This window comes from Ctenocephalides felis, unplaced genomic scaffold (genome assembly GCF_003426905.1).
Source record: "Ctenocephalides felis isolate EL2017-DRISC unplaced genomic scaffold, ASM342690v1 CF-g0.4_SCAFFOLD_03570, whole genome shotgun sequence".
NCBI lineage: Eukaryota > Metazoa > Arthropoda > Insecta > Siphonaptera > Pulicidae > Ctenocephalides > Ctenocephalides felis.
In genome coordinates, this window is record NW_020539724.1 from 15,441,116 (window position 1) to 15,455,523 (window position 14,408).

The following is a 14,408-nucleotide window of genomic DNA, read 5'->3' on the forward strand; positions in this document are numbered from 1 at the left end:
ATAAAAAATAACTTACTGATAATATACAATTTAAAAAAATATCATTACAAATACCATGTATAATGTATAAAAAAATTTAAATAATTATTTCAACCTAATGCACTGGAATTATAATTATAATAAATAGTTTAATATTTATTCTAACAATAATATTAAATTCATACCTAAGTGGTGGTTGGCCATCTGTGATAATTCGAAAATGTGGTGATTCTGGATCTATGTGCAGTGATCTAACATAGGTATCAAACTGTAAATAAAAAATAAAAATTAGTTAAAATATATTTAATTAAATATACTACTTTAATATTAAATATAGATACAAATACAAGTAATATTGAAGGAATATAGTTGAATATAAAATTGTGGCTGTTTAAAATGACATTATAATTACAGTGAAATCATAATAATCAGCAGATAATGGCATAAAGGTGACTCCAGTACAGTATCTTTTAAATCAGAAAATTTACAATTAATACCCTATAAAAAAGTATGATTTATTTATTTGATCTACAAACAAAAGGCATCGAAGAAATGAGATTCTAACTAATTGTACCTCTTTAACCTAAAAATTGCTGGTAGAGACTCATGACTTTGAAAACCTGCGATTTAGTCCCTTAATCATAGTCCCTCCAAAAAACCACCCAAGTTTTATTGCTAGTTTTTTACTTTCAGATTTGTCAATAATAAATTATTTTTCACAAAAATTTTCCCAATGTCTCGATTTTCCCACAACTCTTTGCTTACTAAAATAGGGGTTTTTACCTCAAAGTAGCCATTGTTCATTAGGTATTAAAAAAACAACAATTATAAAATTTCGAAAATATTTGATATAAAATGCATATTTAACTTATTTAACTATAAAATTACTACCATATGGGCTTTTTTAAATACGCCTGGATGGTTTAAAACCATCCACATCCTCATTTATCTCATTATAGTCTTCAGTCGGTTACGAAAGCAGTTCTGCATTTTTTGCAGAGCAAAGTTCCGATGAAAAAGAAATGGTTTTGTGTCAAGGATGAATACATTATTTTCCTAATATGCATATTAAATACAACGTTTAACTAGAGCTCGTGAACAAAGTGCAAATGCAAATTGTTGAAAACAACAATATACAAGTATAAGAAATGCTTTAAATAAATACCTACATATCGGCAACCATAATAAACTAGAAATATATGCAAATTGTAAGTTGAAGAACAATATACAGATTTTTCCATAAATGGAATAGAAATAAGTTAGATAGTAAAAGGCATAGGAAAATATGAATCATGTGAAATCTACAATTATAAGGTAGGGAGGGTAAATCAATTATATCACAACCTATTAACACATATCAAATTAACAACTATCTGACTATGTTCAGTAAAAACCCTGCTAATTCATTATTGTAGAATTTTTTTATCCTATTTATCTTTATAGTTATTACAAATATATTTATATATGACCTAAAATAATATACCTCGCATAAAATTTATTATCACATTATCTAAGTTGTATAAATACTTTTATAATATGTAATTAAAATTGTTTCACTAGCAAAATTAATGGGTACATTGTGCTCCACATATAGGATTTATATTGTAATCTTGTCATATTCTTACTCTCAATCTTAAATCTTTGATTACTGAATGCAATTATTCCATTCATAAAATAAATATTAATGATCATTACTTTTGTTATATTATTACTGTAATAAATTTAATGTGTAATGTATAGAACTATTTATATTGTTAAAGGTAAATGAATGTATAGATTGTATTTGTATCGAAATGGGAGCAATAATTCTAGTAATATTAAGTTTTTACTTGGTATTTTAAACAATTTTTAATTACAGATTTTTAAGATTTCCTGATATTATTACAACGTTTTTATACTGCGTTATTTGAAGACAGTTTGTTATTTATATTTATTTGCACATCATGCTCTAAAGTCAAAGATTTACGTGGTTGATAAATACAACTTGACATAATTCTTTTTATCATTTTTAAAAATAAAATATAATGATTAGTATCACTATTTTAAATCTGATGATTTTGTGAACCTTTGGAACAATAGCACGTTATGATAAATTATTATTCAATCAAAATGTAAAAGAATTAATCAACAATAATTGGAATTGAAATAAATATATACAAAAATGATAAACGTAGTCTTGCATATTTTTGTGAATAAAATATTTAATCATTATTTGAGTTTAGATGTACAAAATTATAGACTTGTCTTCTTGGAGTGAAATCTAAATTATTTTTTTTATCTTATTATAACATAATTTTTTTGTTCCTTTTGTTACCTTGTTGTTATTTAAGAAAAGTAAACAAACTAAAATTTGAAAAGTATTTACATTAGTTTGAAATAAACTAAATAAATGAACATGAGCATTTTAGTTTAATTTAAACTCATGTGATTTTAAACCTACAATTTAGACAATTGTTGGTCTACAATTTATACAATTGTTGGTCTACAATTTAAATATTAGTTTACATTATTAAATTATTTGGATAGTGTGATTTTTTTAGTTAGTATACAGAATATGATTTTGTGGTGTTTATAGATGATGGAATGAAATTAAATCGAAAAGTGTGTTTGTGAATTATATTTTTTTTATGAGAATACTTGATTGATCGATTCTAAGAGATGTAATAATCGATGGTTTTTTAATTAAACGTTTGCAAACAAAATTAAAAATAAATTATTATTATTATCATGTCAGTATTTTATGTTATGCTAATTATTAAATCTTAAATTTAATTATTAAACTAAAATTAAAATTTCAATCTAGAGTTTTGCCTCAGGCATAAAATCTATTTTAGTTAAATATTTAGCATATGTTTCTCTATATTAAGGTCTAATGATTGTACAGTGGTGAATAGTCTTCAGAAATTTCCTATAAGCTTTAGGTATAAAATATATAATAAGTATTTATTTGTATTTATTTTTTTTTCTTTATCCATTTTTACTTGAAAAAAAAAACCCAAGTCGAATTAGCATTTTCAGCAATTGCTGCTACATGTTAAAATATATTATCAATATTTGGAAAAGAGCACATTGCATATAATAGAAGTATCATCTCAATAATTTATAAAGCTTCAAGTTCTTTTGCTTTTTTTAATATCTCCGTCTATTGCAATCAGGGACATTTTAGGCAAATTTCTGTTAGTACTTAAAAAATATCTAAATCAAATATGAATCCAGTGATTGAACTTCTGGGTATTGCTGTTCAAAAAAGATCTTGGCACAATTTGGCACAAACATTTAAGGAGAATGATTCATGTCTTTTCTGTACAAATATTTAAAGAGTGACTTGGATTCAAGAGCGTTTTCACGAATTACTTTTTATTGGACCATGGGCGGTCATAATGAGTTCTATGGAAACCTATTTATTAGCCACAAGTATTTGTTGTGCGCCTATTGTTTTATGCTAAATTTGAATTTCTAATAGATACGATCAGGTTTACCTGTTGAAATATATAGTAATTAAATTTTAAATAATAATTATGAAGGTATTGGGTAAAATTTATTGGGTGGTTAAACAAAAAGATTGTTCGATAGCGTTTGTATTTCAGTGTTAGAGTATTCTAGACTGGTAAAGAAACAACTAGCAAAGCTTTGATAACATAAAATAATTTTAATAAAATGAATCCTGGTAAAGACTTAAAGGCCTAAAAATATGTAGAAAGGTAATTTATAAATGTAGACTACGATGGGGTAATTTAAATTATGCAAAGTATTTATCATTCTTTTTGGCAAAATACGCACAATTAGATATGCATAATTACTTACGCAGGAAACTATTTGCAAAATTGAAATTAGCATAGAAATTACTCAAGATAAGTGTATTTTGTACAACGACGGCATTCCTAACTAGTTAGGCGACAGAAACATAGTTAATAATTTTGCACAATCTCAAAAAATCTTGGACACCTTTTTCAGAATGTAATAAACTGCATGGCATATAAATATACACATGAAAATAAATATACTCTATCACTTCTTTCAAAATTGCACGTGCTATCTTTAGACGATTAATATTTTTGAACAAAAAGCTTAGCATGCCTTATTTGAAACAATTTGTTCTCTCTAATAGCTAATCAATCCTCTAACAAAGACCAAAAATTCTCATATATAGGTAATTCGTGGAAACGCTCTTGAATCCAAGTCACTCTTTAAATATTTTTATATAAATGAAATAAATAATGTCTGAAAATTATTAATATTTTTGAACAAAAATCTTAGCACATCTTATTTGAAACAATTTGTCTCTAGCTAATCAATCCTCTAACAAAGATTAGAAGTGTTCATATATAGGTAATTCGTGGAAACGTTCTTGAATCCAAGTCACTCTTTAAATATTTTTATATAAATGAAATAAATAATATCTTAAAATTATTAATATTTTTGAACAAAAATCCTAGCATGCCTTAATTTGTCTCTAACTAATCAAACCTCTAACAAAATCAGAAGTTCTCATATATAGTAATTGTTGCCAATTGGCTCCTCATCTTATGTTACTCGGACAATATATTTAAGACAATCTAACTCAAAGAAAAATATTTGGTTTTGGAACTATGTAATATGTAGATTACCATAATTGTTATTATAACTCAAGTTAACACAGTATCGATTTTATGTTGTTATGTTTACATACATATTTATAGTTTCAAGTACCTACTTAATTAGTCCTAAAAATTATCACTAATAATAATTTTGTGTGATTGTTGGCAACAAACTCACGATGAAAAAATGAATTAGAACTTATTATTAAACATATATTTTGTTTCAAATCAATTTCCTACATTTTTTTAAAATATATGGAAATCTATATCCAATGTATTATGAATTCTCACCTGTGCCTCTTATTAATTGTAATTAAGCATTTGTATTCTATCCAGACATAGGTATGCAAGAAGCCTTGTTACGTGTGTACAGGGTACACATACTAAAACGTTTTCCAACTCGTAATAATTTAAACTCAACCAGTTTTTCAGGATAATAAAGAAAAAATCTGAAATTTCATGCGTACAACTTATTAGGCATTCGAAAACTTCTCTCTTCTAGACAAAGAATTCTTTGGTTTTGCTTGTGATCACCAATAGATTATTGGTATATGATAAATAATTATTTACAAATTGAGAATAAAATACAATTTTGGGACATGAATAAATTGATTTTGAATAGGTTTGAAAATTTAAAAAAGTTTAGATAACTTTGTTTATAAAAATATTTAAAATATGGTTTGTTTTTCAATATTTATTTTCAATATTTACCACAGAAATTAGTCTATCTATCGTACTGAAATTTGTTCCTTCAGTTGCCACAGTAGCCAGTAAAATATCCATGCTCGACTTGAAAATGAATGTTTATTTCTGATGAAATATCTTCTCTGTGCATTTCTATGTAAATTAATTGATATGTGATAATAATGAAATAGTTTGCAGTATTTGCAATTTACGCGATTATGCAAAAATAATAAAAGCATTCACGACGAGGTTGCTCATCGCGCTTGAACGGTCGTTAAAATGCATTGCAAAACATTTTAAGTATGAGAATATCGAGTGTTTGCCAAGAAAACTGTTTATGCACAGAAATATTTACTTTCTACAAATCCAGATGACTGATTTGCAGAACACGAAACGGCTAAACTAACTATCAGATAAAGTTATTTGAATTTTTAAGATTCTAACTCATTTAGACATCTACTAATACATCAGAAGCTTGACCACCAATATATTGATTGTGGGAGTACTTGGCAAGTAATTGAATACTACAATCACAAGATTGCACGTTCAAATCCAGAATTACTTATCTGTTTTCACTTGAAAATGTATATCATATGTTTCCAAGCAAAAATGTCAAGTCAAGCTACATATCAAGCCAAAAATTTAAAACAAAACTGAAAATGTAAGAATTTCAGTGGGTTATAAGAAAAAACTAGAAATCTTCATTAAAAAATAAAGTTTTGGTATATAAATTCGAGCTGAAGCCTGTGTCGCCTTATTATGTAGCTTAGTCCAATATTGGTAATATGCAAAGAATTTGAGAATATCAAAGATTTTTAAAAATATTGCAGACGCAATTGGTACGCATCCAATTTTACAATCCACAATCACTTGGAAATACCATTAGCAGATGAAATTATTAAAGACAGTAACAGTACTGAAATAAAAATTTGGGATAATCCAAATGAGTTTCTAGCAATAAGACGAGTTTCCAATGTATGAGCTGTAAGAAGATTCAAAAAATGTTGGTTCATGGACCAGCCTTAGCCTTAATTAGAAAAGTGAGTGCACTGGAGTGATTTCTATACACTGTTCCTTAAATATTTTTTTTAAATTTAATTTTATCATATTAGCTTATACAATGGCAGTATTTTGCTTGCTACTTATAATATCGATTAAAAACATCGAAAATAATTAACTTGCTGCGCAAAAATGTAGTGAAAATCTGTAGATAAAAAAGTCCACCGCCAATATCTCAAAAACAATTTAGGACTTTTTAACAACAAAGTTTGAAAGTAGATGGATTAAGATGTATAACTAGCCATCATCTTGATTCTTAAGACGTTGCTGTCGGGAGATAAACAGCAATGTTTGAAAATCCATAACAAAAGTATTTTCTTTCGTTCGTTGTTAATTGTGAGCACTATTATTTAGTTTATGAGATATTAATATAATTTCGAAATATACGTTATTTAATTGTTTTATATGACATACTGTTATTTTTGGGTTAAATTGCCTGCATGTAAGCTTCTACATGCATGTGGGTAGGGTAAAAACGACTAAACCTTCACTCTAGCAAAGGTGTAAACAATAAAAAATAGTAAATAAAAAAGCAATATAAGTTAAAGAAAGTAATTTCAAATAGATAAATCAAATAAATAGTTATTCCAACTCTGCTGATGAATATATTTTAAATTTGAAAAAAATATTCATAAAAAATGTATATTTTGCTTTGGTTGAATAATGTAGCTATTATTTCGTCAAATCTCTTTAAAATTAAAAATAAAACATGTTTGCCACCCGAATATCCCATTTTATACCGCCTATGGGGTGTAAAAATGGGAAATTTTAAAAAAGTAGTAAAGAAACACATTTCTTTTTAGTTAAGAATTACTAAAAATTTTACTGAACGTAGTTCAATAGTTGTTTGTTTGATTCGTGTTTTGTGTTTTGATGTAGTGTTCATTGGGTTTAGGTAGTATAATTACTTAAGGAAGCATTCAATAATCACGTGATTATTTTTTTTAAGAATTTTTGGCCAACACTCCCCCTTGGTAATATATCGTGATATTTTGAATTGAAACATCGCATTTTAGTTACTTAAAATTTTCCAAACAAATTTTTTGAATTTACGAAATACCGCAATTTTTTTTTTTTTTTTTGAAAATTGAGGTAAAAATACATACGCGTGATATCTAGACCCCTCCGTCCCCCATGTGATTTTTCGTGATTTTTTTTGTCAAACCTCCCCTCCGCCTAAAAGCCTCACATGATTAATGGACGGCCCCTAAAGTCAAACTGTGTCCTTTAACCTTTGTGTCCCATCCTACCCTATTCATTCATATAAAAAGTTGTAAATATATAATTGAATAGACAAGGAATTAAATTTCCATCGGTATTAGGAAATGAAAAAGTTCATAAGGAATGTAATAAAAAGAATAAACTCGTATAGTCAGCGCGATTGGATAGATTTGCATACCTGTTTTTATTATCATTAAGTATATGTATTTACTTAGTGCCGGCGCTGCCGGGAATTACCGTTAATCAGAGACGTGCTCGTCCGCGGCAAGTGGCTTGTATTTTGTATTGCCTAAGACACGATTCGAACATATGCTGAATTAAAAGCGATAGCCAATAGGCATTTGAAATATTTACATTCGATTTGGACACTAGATACAACATACAATATACGAGTATACGACACGACTAACTAAAATAACCGGTTATTTAACTATTGAGGATTCGGACGTAAAGCTTTATTTGATGTATTAAGGAAATGACTGCGATTAGAAGCTACGATTAGAGAGTATTTAAGATCCTTCCTACAATGTTCAGAGGTATGATAAACACTGACAGCCAAACAAAAATTTGTTGATGGTGGTGGTATGTAAAATATATGTACATTCAACTTTCCTTATTATTATAGCACCAGGTACAAAAATTAGACAAAATAATTATGTGCACATTTTTCATAATTATTATTTGAAAAGCTATCAGTACAATACTCAGTAAGCTTTTATATAATGACTTTTCTACTACTTTATTAGAAGGCAATCCAAATATTATCCTCTCTCTTTGTGAGATTTTATTCACTTTAAAGCCGTGGTTTCCAACATGTGGGGCGCGCTTTCCCAGGAGGCGCTAGGCTGTTGAAAGGGGGGCGCGTATAGCTGTTCCCAAAATACTCAAAAAAAAAAAAAAAAAATTGAAATGATATCAAATAATAAACGCAAAACTAATTGTTTTTTTATGCATATTTCTTATACATTTATTAATTCCATTTAAAATGATAACAAATGCGTAAGTGGCATTTTGCCTTAAGGCAAGTTGCATGAACTTCCCGATATGTGTAAATAATCGATTTAATCAATAAATATTTGATTCGCAGGTCTACCTGCCAACCTCTCAAAAAGTCTACCTATCCATCTTTCTATTCGTCTATTTGTCAACCTGTATACTTGATCACCTGTCTACCTATTCATCTGTCTACCAGTCATCTGTGTGACATTTTGCACATGTATTTGAATAAAAAATAATGATTTGTAATAATCATTACTGGAGATTTACTATCGTGGACCCCCTGAAAGTTGTCTTAGACCACTCGGGACCACGTGGACCACTTTGGGAATCACTGCTTCAATGCTTGATGATACATTGCAGTATTACCCCAAAAAGATTTTCACTTGGAAACATATTTAGGTCTATTATTTTGCCAACTAAAATTGGATAGCACATTGCTTGATATCAGATTGGTCGTAAAGCGAGATTTGAACTCGAAATTTTGTGGTTGCAAGACCGAATCACTGTACTGCAAACGGTCTGCACATAAAAAACCAACTCTTTTAATATGGTCTATGAACAACTTTCCACTCAATATAATATAAAACTTCCATAACAACAAAAATTTCCATGTTAAACTGTTTAAAGAATTTGCCTTTTATGATGTTATAGCAGATTAGACGTGAAATCTATAAACATTTCAAAATTTCAGATGAAGTTTAAAGTTTTACTGAAAATTCAATGAATTTTGTAAAGAACTCTATAATAAATATCATATATTAGTATTTTTTATCAAGATAAGTTTGATAAGAGTTTAAAATAGTATTTATGATTGGAATAAATTTATAAAAAAAATATGAAAAAATATAAGGTAAGAGGTATGACATTATATAGATATTTTGTTTGTTTTGTATTTTTCTAATAAATGTGTTGATAATTTTAATTTGCAACAGAGAAGAATAATGAGTTATTTAGATTATAACTTAGCTGACAGAATATAATGATTAAACTTTAGTTTAACACTAAATGTTATAAGAAGTAGGAACTGAAAAGTGAATATAAATAGAATAATACTACAAATTATATATATTATATGTTTTCCAACAAACCACTTTTTACTGGATAACATCAGTGACATATTGAATTTGCTGTCATATTAAATAATATAAAAAAGCCCATCCAATTAATGAAATAAACACGCGCCATAATATTTGTAAATTTGAAATCGTTAGCGCGTCATGGTTTAAAATTTATGCATCCACGTGCTAGATCTATTCGTAAAAGATATAAATTAAATCAAAATATAAGAAAATTAATAAACATGACGAAACTTGGAAATTTTAATGCATTCAACAAAAAAAGGTTAACTAGTGGGGTGGGTGGCATCGTGCCTTGAGGCAAATTGCTGGAACTTCCCCGTAACGAAATGTTCGAGGAATACTGAATGTTTTCAAATAGATTATTATTAATATTGTAACATTGTCTAATATTTATAAGAATTATATAAACTGAATTGCAAATTTAAAATTAGTTGTTTAAGTTATATTAGAACTTTAGTCAGAATAAAAATAAAATTTGAATTATTTTCGATATACAAAAAAAAAAATTTTGTTTTTCCAAAATCAATTATTTTGTTAAAACAAGCAGAAAGTTCTTTGAATTATTTAAATCGGACGCTTAGTTCTCTCAAAAACTGCCATTTTTTATATATTTAGCTCCGTATCTTCAAAATGGCTGTGCCTGCTTTTGCCAAAAACTAATAAATACTTCTCCCAATCATTACTAATTGAATGTTTTTTATATCATTCAAGTCGACTTCTATTTTCGGCACTCTTTGCTCCGTATCTCCGAAATGGCTGGACCTGCCTTCGCCAAAAACTAATCAGCTCTTTTCCCTATCAATAGGAATCGAATGTTTTTTGAACTATTCAAATCGGTTCCGTGCGCCCGAAAACGTGACTGGAAATTTGTATCCATCCATACATACACACACACACATCCATTTTTTCTGAGGTATGTCAAAACGTTCAGAAACCTACAAAACGTCGAGAAATGTGAAAATTTTGAATTTCGATTTTCGGCCCATTACAATAACTTACCCTACGGGAAGTTAAAAATTAGAGAAAACGCTGACAAAAGGTAAAATTTTGTCTCTTATACACATGGCTCATACTTCTTCTCATTTCTGTGTCGAACGATTCAGAAGTACTTGAAACATTGGGAAAACAAGCTTATACGTCGGAAAGTTAAAAACCCACTGATTATGAGAAAAACATTACAAGACATTTTATGGTTTGCTACATACAATTTATTAAGGATCCAGAAGTTAAATTGAATCAGTCAGAATAAGAACGTAGAAAGTGCTTAACCATCATTTTACTCAAGGCAACATCTTTATCACGCCTGTATAATATTTGTCGATCATTGTTCTTTATGGTCTGATAGATGATATTATTATTATAATATATGATAATATATGTCCGTCCAGCGTCCTAAATGTACAAATTCCAAGCGAAATCATGAAAACGTGCGATAGAACTGTCGACATGGGCGCAAACTCAAACGTTTCACAAAACATTAGGAACGAAACAACGAAAGAGCGAAAGAACGGGTTGCCCGCGAGTCCGCGGTACCGTTGAAGCGGGTCAACGGCCCAGGAAGCCAAAGCCGAAGTCGAAGCCGGAGCCCGGCTTTTACCTGTACATTGTACATATAATGTAACCATGGCGGGATAAATAGAAATTAATATACCCATTATAATAATAATAATAATAATAATAATATATTCATATCTATAAATATATAGTTTATATCACTGATTTTATATATTAATTTATGCCAAATCGTTTCATAATTGTTCCTAAGGCCTAGGTATGCATCTAGATCGCAGACTGACATGGAAGGATCACATTCACGCAAAATTAAAAGCTATTTAATTTAAATTCAAACTCATTCATTCATTTCAAACCTCTGAACTATACTGGCTTCTGCAACTCAAGTCAATTCTATCTATTGACAATAAACTACTAATTTACAAGGTTGTCATAAAACCAATATGGACTTATGGCATACAATTGTGGGGCTGTGCGAGCAAATCAAACATTGTGCTAATGCAACGTGCCTAGTCTAAAATATTGAGACAGATTACTAATGCTTCACAGTTCATAAGCAATAAGACTTTACACAACGATCTTCACATTGAACTTATAAACAAAGATATAAAATAAAACCACATTCATTAAAAATTTGACAATGTGGCCGTTTATCTCCTGATGACAACGTGGCTCCTGATTAGACGGTGACTGAAAAACATCAATTTTTTCTTAAAATAGAATTGTTAAAAAAATCCACCCTTAGGCAATAGTAGTAAACCTTTTTCCCCACCCCACTCTACCCTATTACTAACATGATCGCTTTTAAAGTATTTTTTCACTTAGTGTGATTTTTGAGTTTTCCATTTAAATTGTGCGGAGAGTTTCTATGCCTTTGTTCATTACATTTCACATTTTGTATTGTTTGCTTAATATATTTTATTATTTTTTTGTAAATTTTAACATTATGTTAGTCTTACTTTACAATATTTGTATTGATCATTTTATGAAATTTTAATATTTAGTACTAGATGACCCGACAGACGTTGTCATATACTTATGTTTACAATTCAAAAGTTCCAATGTTTTTAAACTGATATTTATCAATTAGTTAAAAATTATTATGTTTTTTACACTACAGTCTATACCAAAATGTATATACATTCTCCCATATAAATCTTAAATGTACAACTGCTTTAAATAAAATGATAAGTATTTGCTTTTTTGAAAAACAATATAAAACATATTTTTCTTATAATTAGTTCTTTTATCAATATCCGACGTTCTTTTGAAAAAAAAAAAGAAATTACACCACTGAGAGGGTATTCATCCCCCCGGGAAAGGGCAAAGGAGTCGAAATTATTTTCACTTTTGAACTTGAGAGTAAGATAAATTTAATTTCCAAATTTCATACGAATTGGACCACAGTAAAAAAATTCAGATCCATAACGCTCCATTGACTTGAGTAAATATTCCGTATCCGATATGAAAGATATGAAAATACTAACGTTTGTATGTGAAAAAGAAAAGGGCTCTTTTTAGGTTTTCCCGGAAATTATCCGATTTTTTCTCGCCGTAAGAACCATCCTTGGACTTCAACGAACATTCAAAAAAAAAATGGCCAAATTGGTCCATGCGTTGTTGAGTTATGCGCTTACCAACACATTTTGCGATTCATTTTTATATTATAGATTATTTCCTATATAATTTTTTGTAGTTTTAATCGCTAAAGAAGAATAAAATTGGGACTCAAAACGTATGAAGGTCTAATATTTTTTTTAGAATTTCAATTTAGTTCTGTTCTTATTGTGTCTATACACATACGCATACATGCACTCTTTTTATATATATATATTATATATATATATATATATATATATATATATATATATACATATATCATAGAAATGGAGAACTATACACATACAAGTAGTAGTCAGTATATTTATTATACCATATCGTAGCGAAGTTTACTATAAAGACAATTTCGAAAGTTTATAGAAGAGGCAGTAAAACAGTAATCGTGTTCTAGATGAAATTTATTGAGGAAATCTCAATCATACACAAATTTAATTACTAAATACCTACATACGTATACCTGTGGTTCTAAATTATCTCTCACACGAACAAGAAATTAAAATACTTTGAGTAAAATTCGTAAATAACTCGAAGAAGACATTGCGAACTTTTTGGATAGTAAAAAATGAATCAGTCTATAATATAGACTTATATAGTATAATACTCTATATTATAAATTTTAGTTAGAATAATATAATATAAACTATATTATATTAGAATAAAATTAGAATAGTTAATAATAACAATATACATTAACTCATATCTGAAACTGGCACCTGAAACTTCGATCAGTATTAAATAGCAAATTGAGTTAGAAAGAAATAATTTCTTGTAATTTGAACAATTTCCATGCAGTTATGGTATTTAATACTAAAAATTGTAAGATCGATTAGTTTCAAATAAGTACGTTATTTTATTTATTTATTTATTTTTTTTTTATTGGCTTCTAAATTACATCTAGCCACTTACAGTCTAATATAAATTATTACTTTACTATTATCTAATAAGTACGTTAAGAAATTTGTTTTGAAAAATGTTTAAATTTTTTAAAAATTTCGTACTTATTTTAGCAATAATGAATAGGTTAGCAGTAAAAAATGATCAGTTTACATACAGTTGCATATTTTATGAGATTTTAAATTAATATTTAATAAATGTATTAAAAAATGATGCACATAAAAATTGTATAACAAAGTTGAAATATTGATATAAATGCAGTATAAAAAAGCGCTCAACAACTCGATTCCTAAGACGTCTTTTCAGAGCATGTTTTTTCCTCGTAGATTGCTTCAGCCATAAAATCTATCTCCTTTCGTGTTTGTAAAGTTTATTTCATCGTATTCGAATTTCTATAATCGTTTTAATCCAAAACAACAACAAAAAACTATTTTTTATAGAATCAGATACGAAAGCACCGCTCCAGTTATCGAAGCAAATAAAAGTGCACTATCCAATTCCAAGTCCATTCTCCGTTCGGAACGAAGTAGAACGTCAAAAGTAATCGAATAGAAAAGAATTACAGTTAAGATTTCTGGCAGGGCTCGCCAAGGGAAGAGAAGATAATTGATATATTTTATTAAATTTATTTCATTTTTAATATTTGATAGAACTTTCAATAGTTAGCATTATTAATAACACCTTGTACCTTTGTTTTATAAAACCTTGTTAGGTGGCGTCAATTAATCACGTACCGATTTTTTTAAGAATTTTTGCCTTGCTGATACTTAGTGATATTCAAATT

At 28.2% G+C, this 14,408-nt stretch overlaps 1 protein-coding gene across 2 annotated transcripts in view; it reads right to left on the reverse strand.

Moving 5' to 3' along the window:
• Positions 1-14,408, reverse strand: part of LOC113383809 (RNA-binding protein fusilli-like) — a 150,044-nt gene that overhangs the window by 39,888 nt on the left and 95,748 nt on the right. For both annotated transcript variants that reach the window (XM_026622059.1, XM_026622058.1), the window contains one exon: positions 165-247. In XM_026622059.1, coding sequence (XP_026477844.1) covers positions 165-247 — 83 coding nt within the window. The remainder of the gene's footprint in view (positions 1-164; positions 248-14,408) is intronic.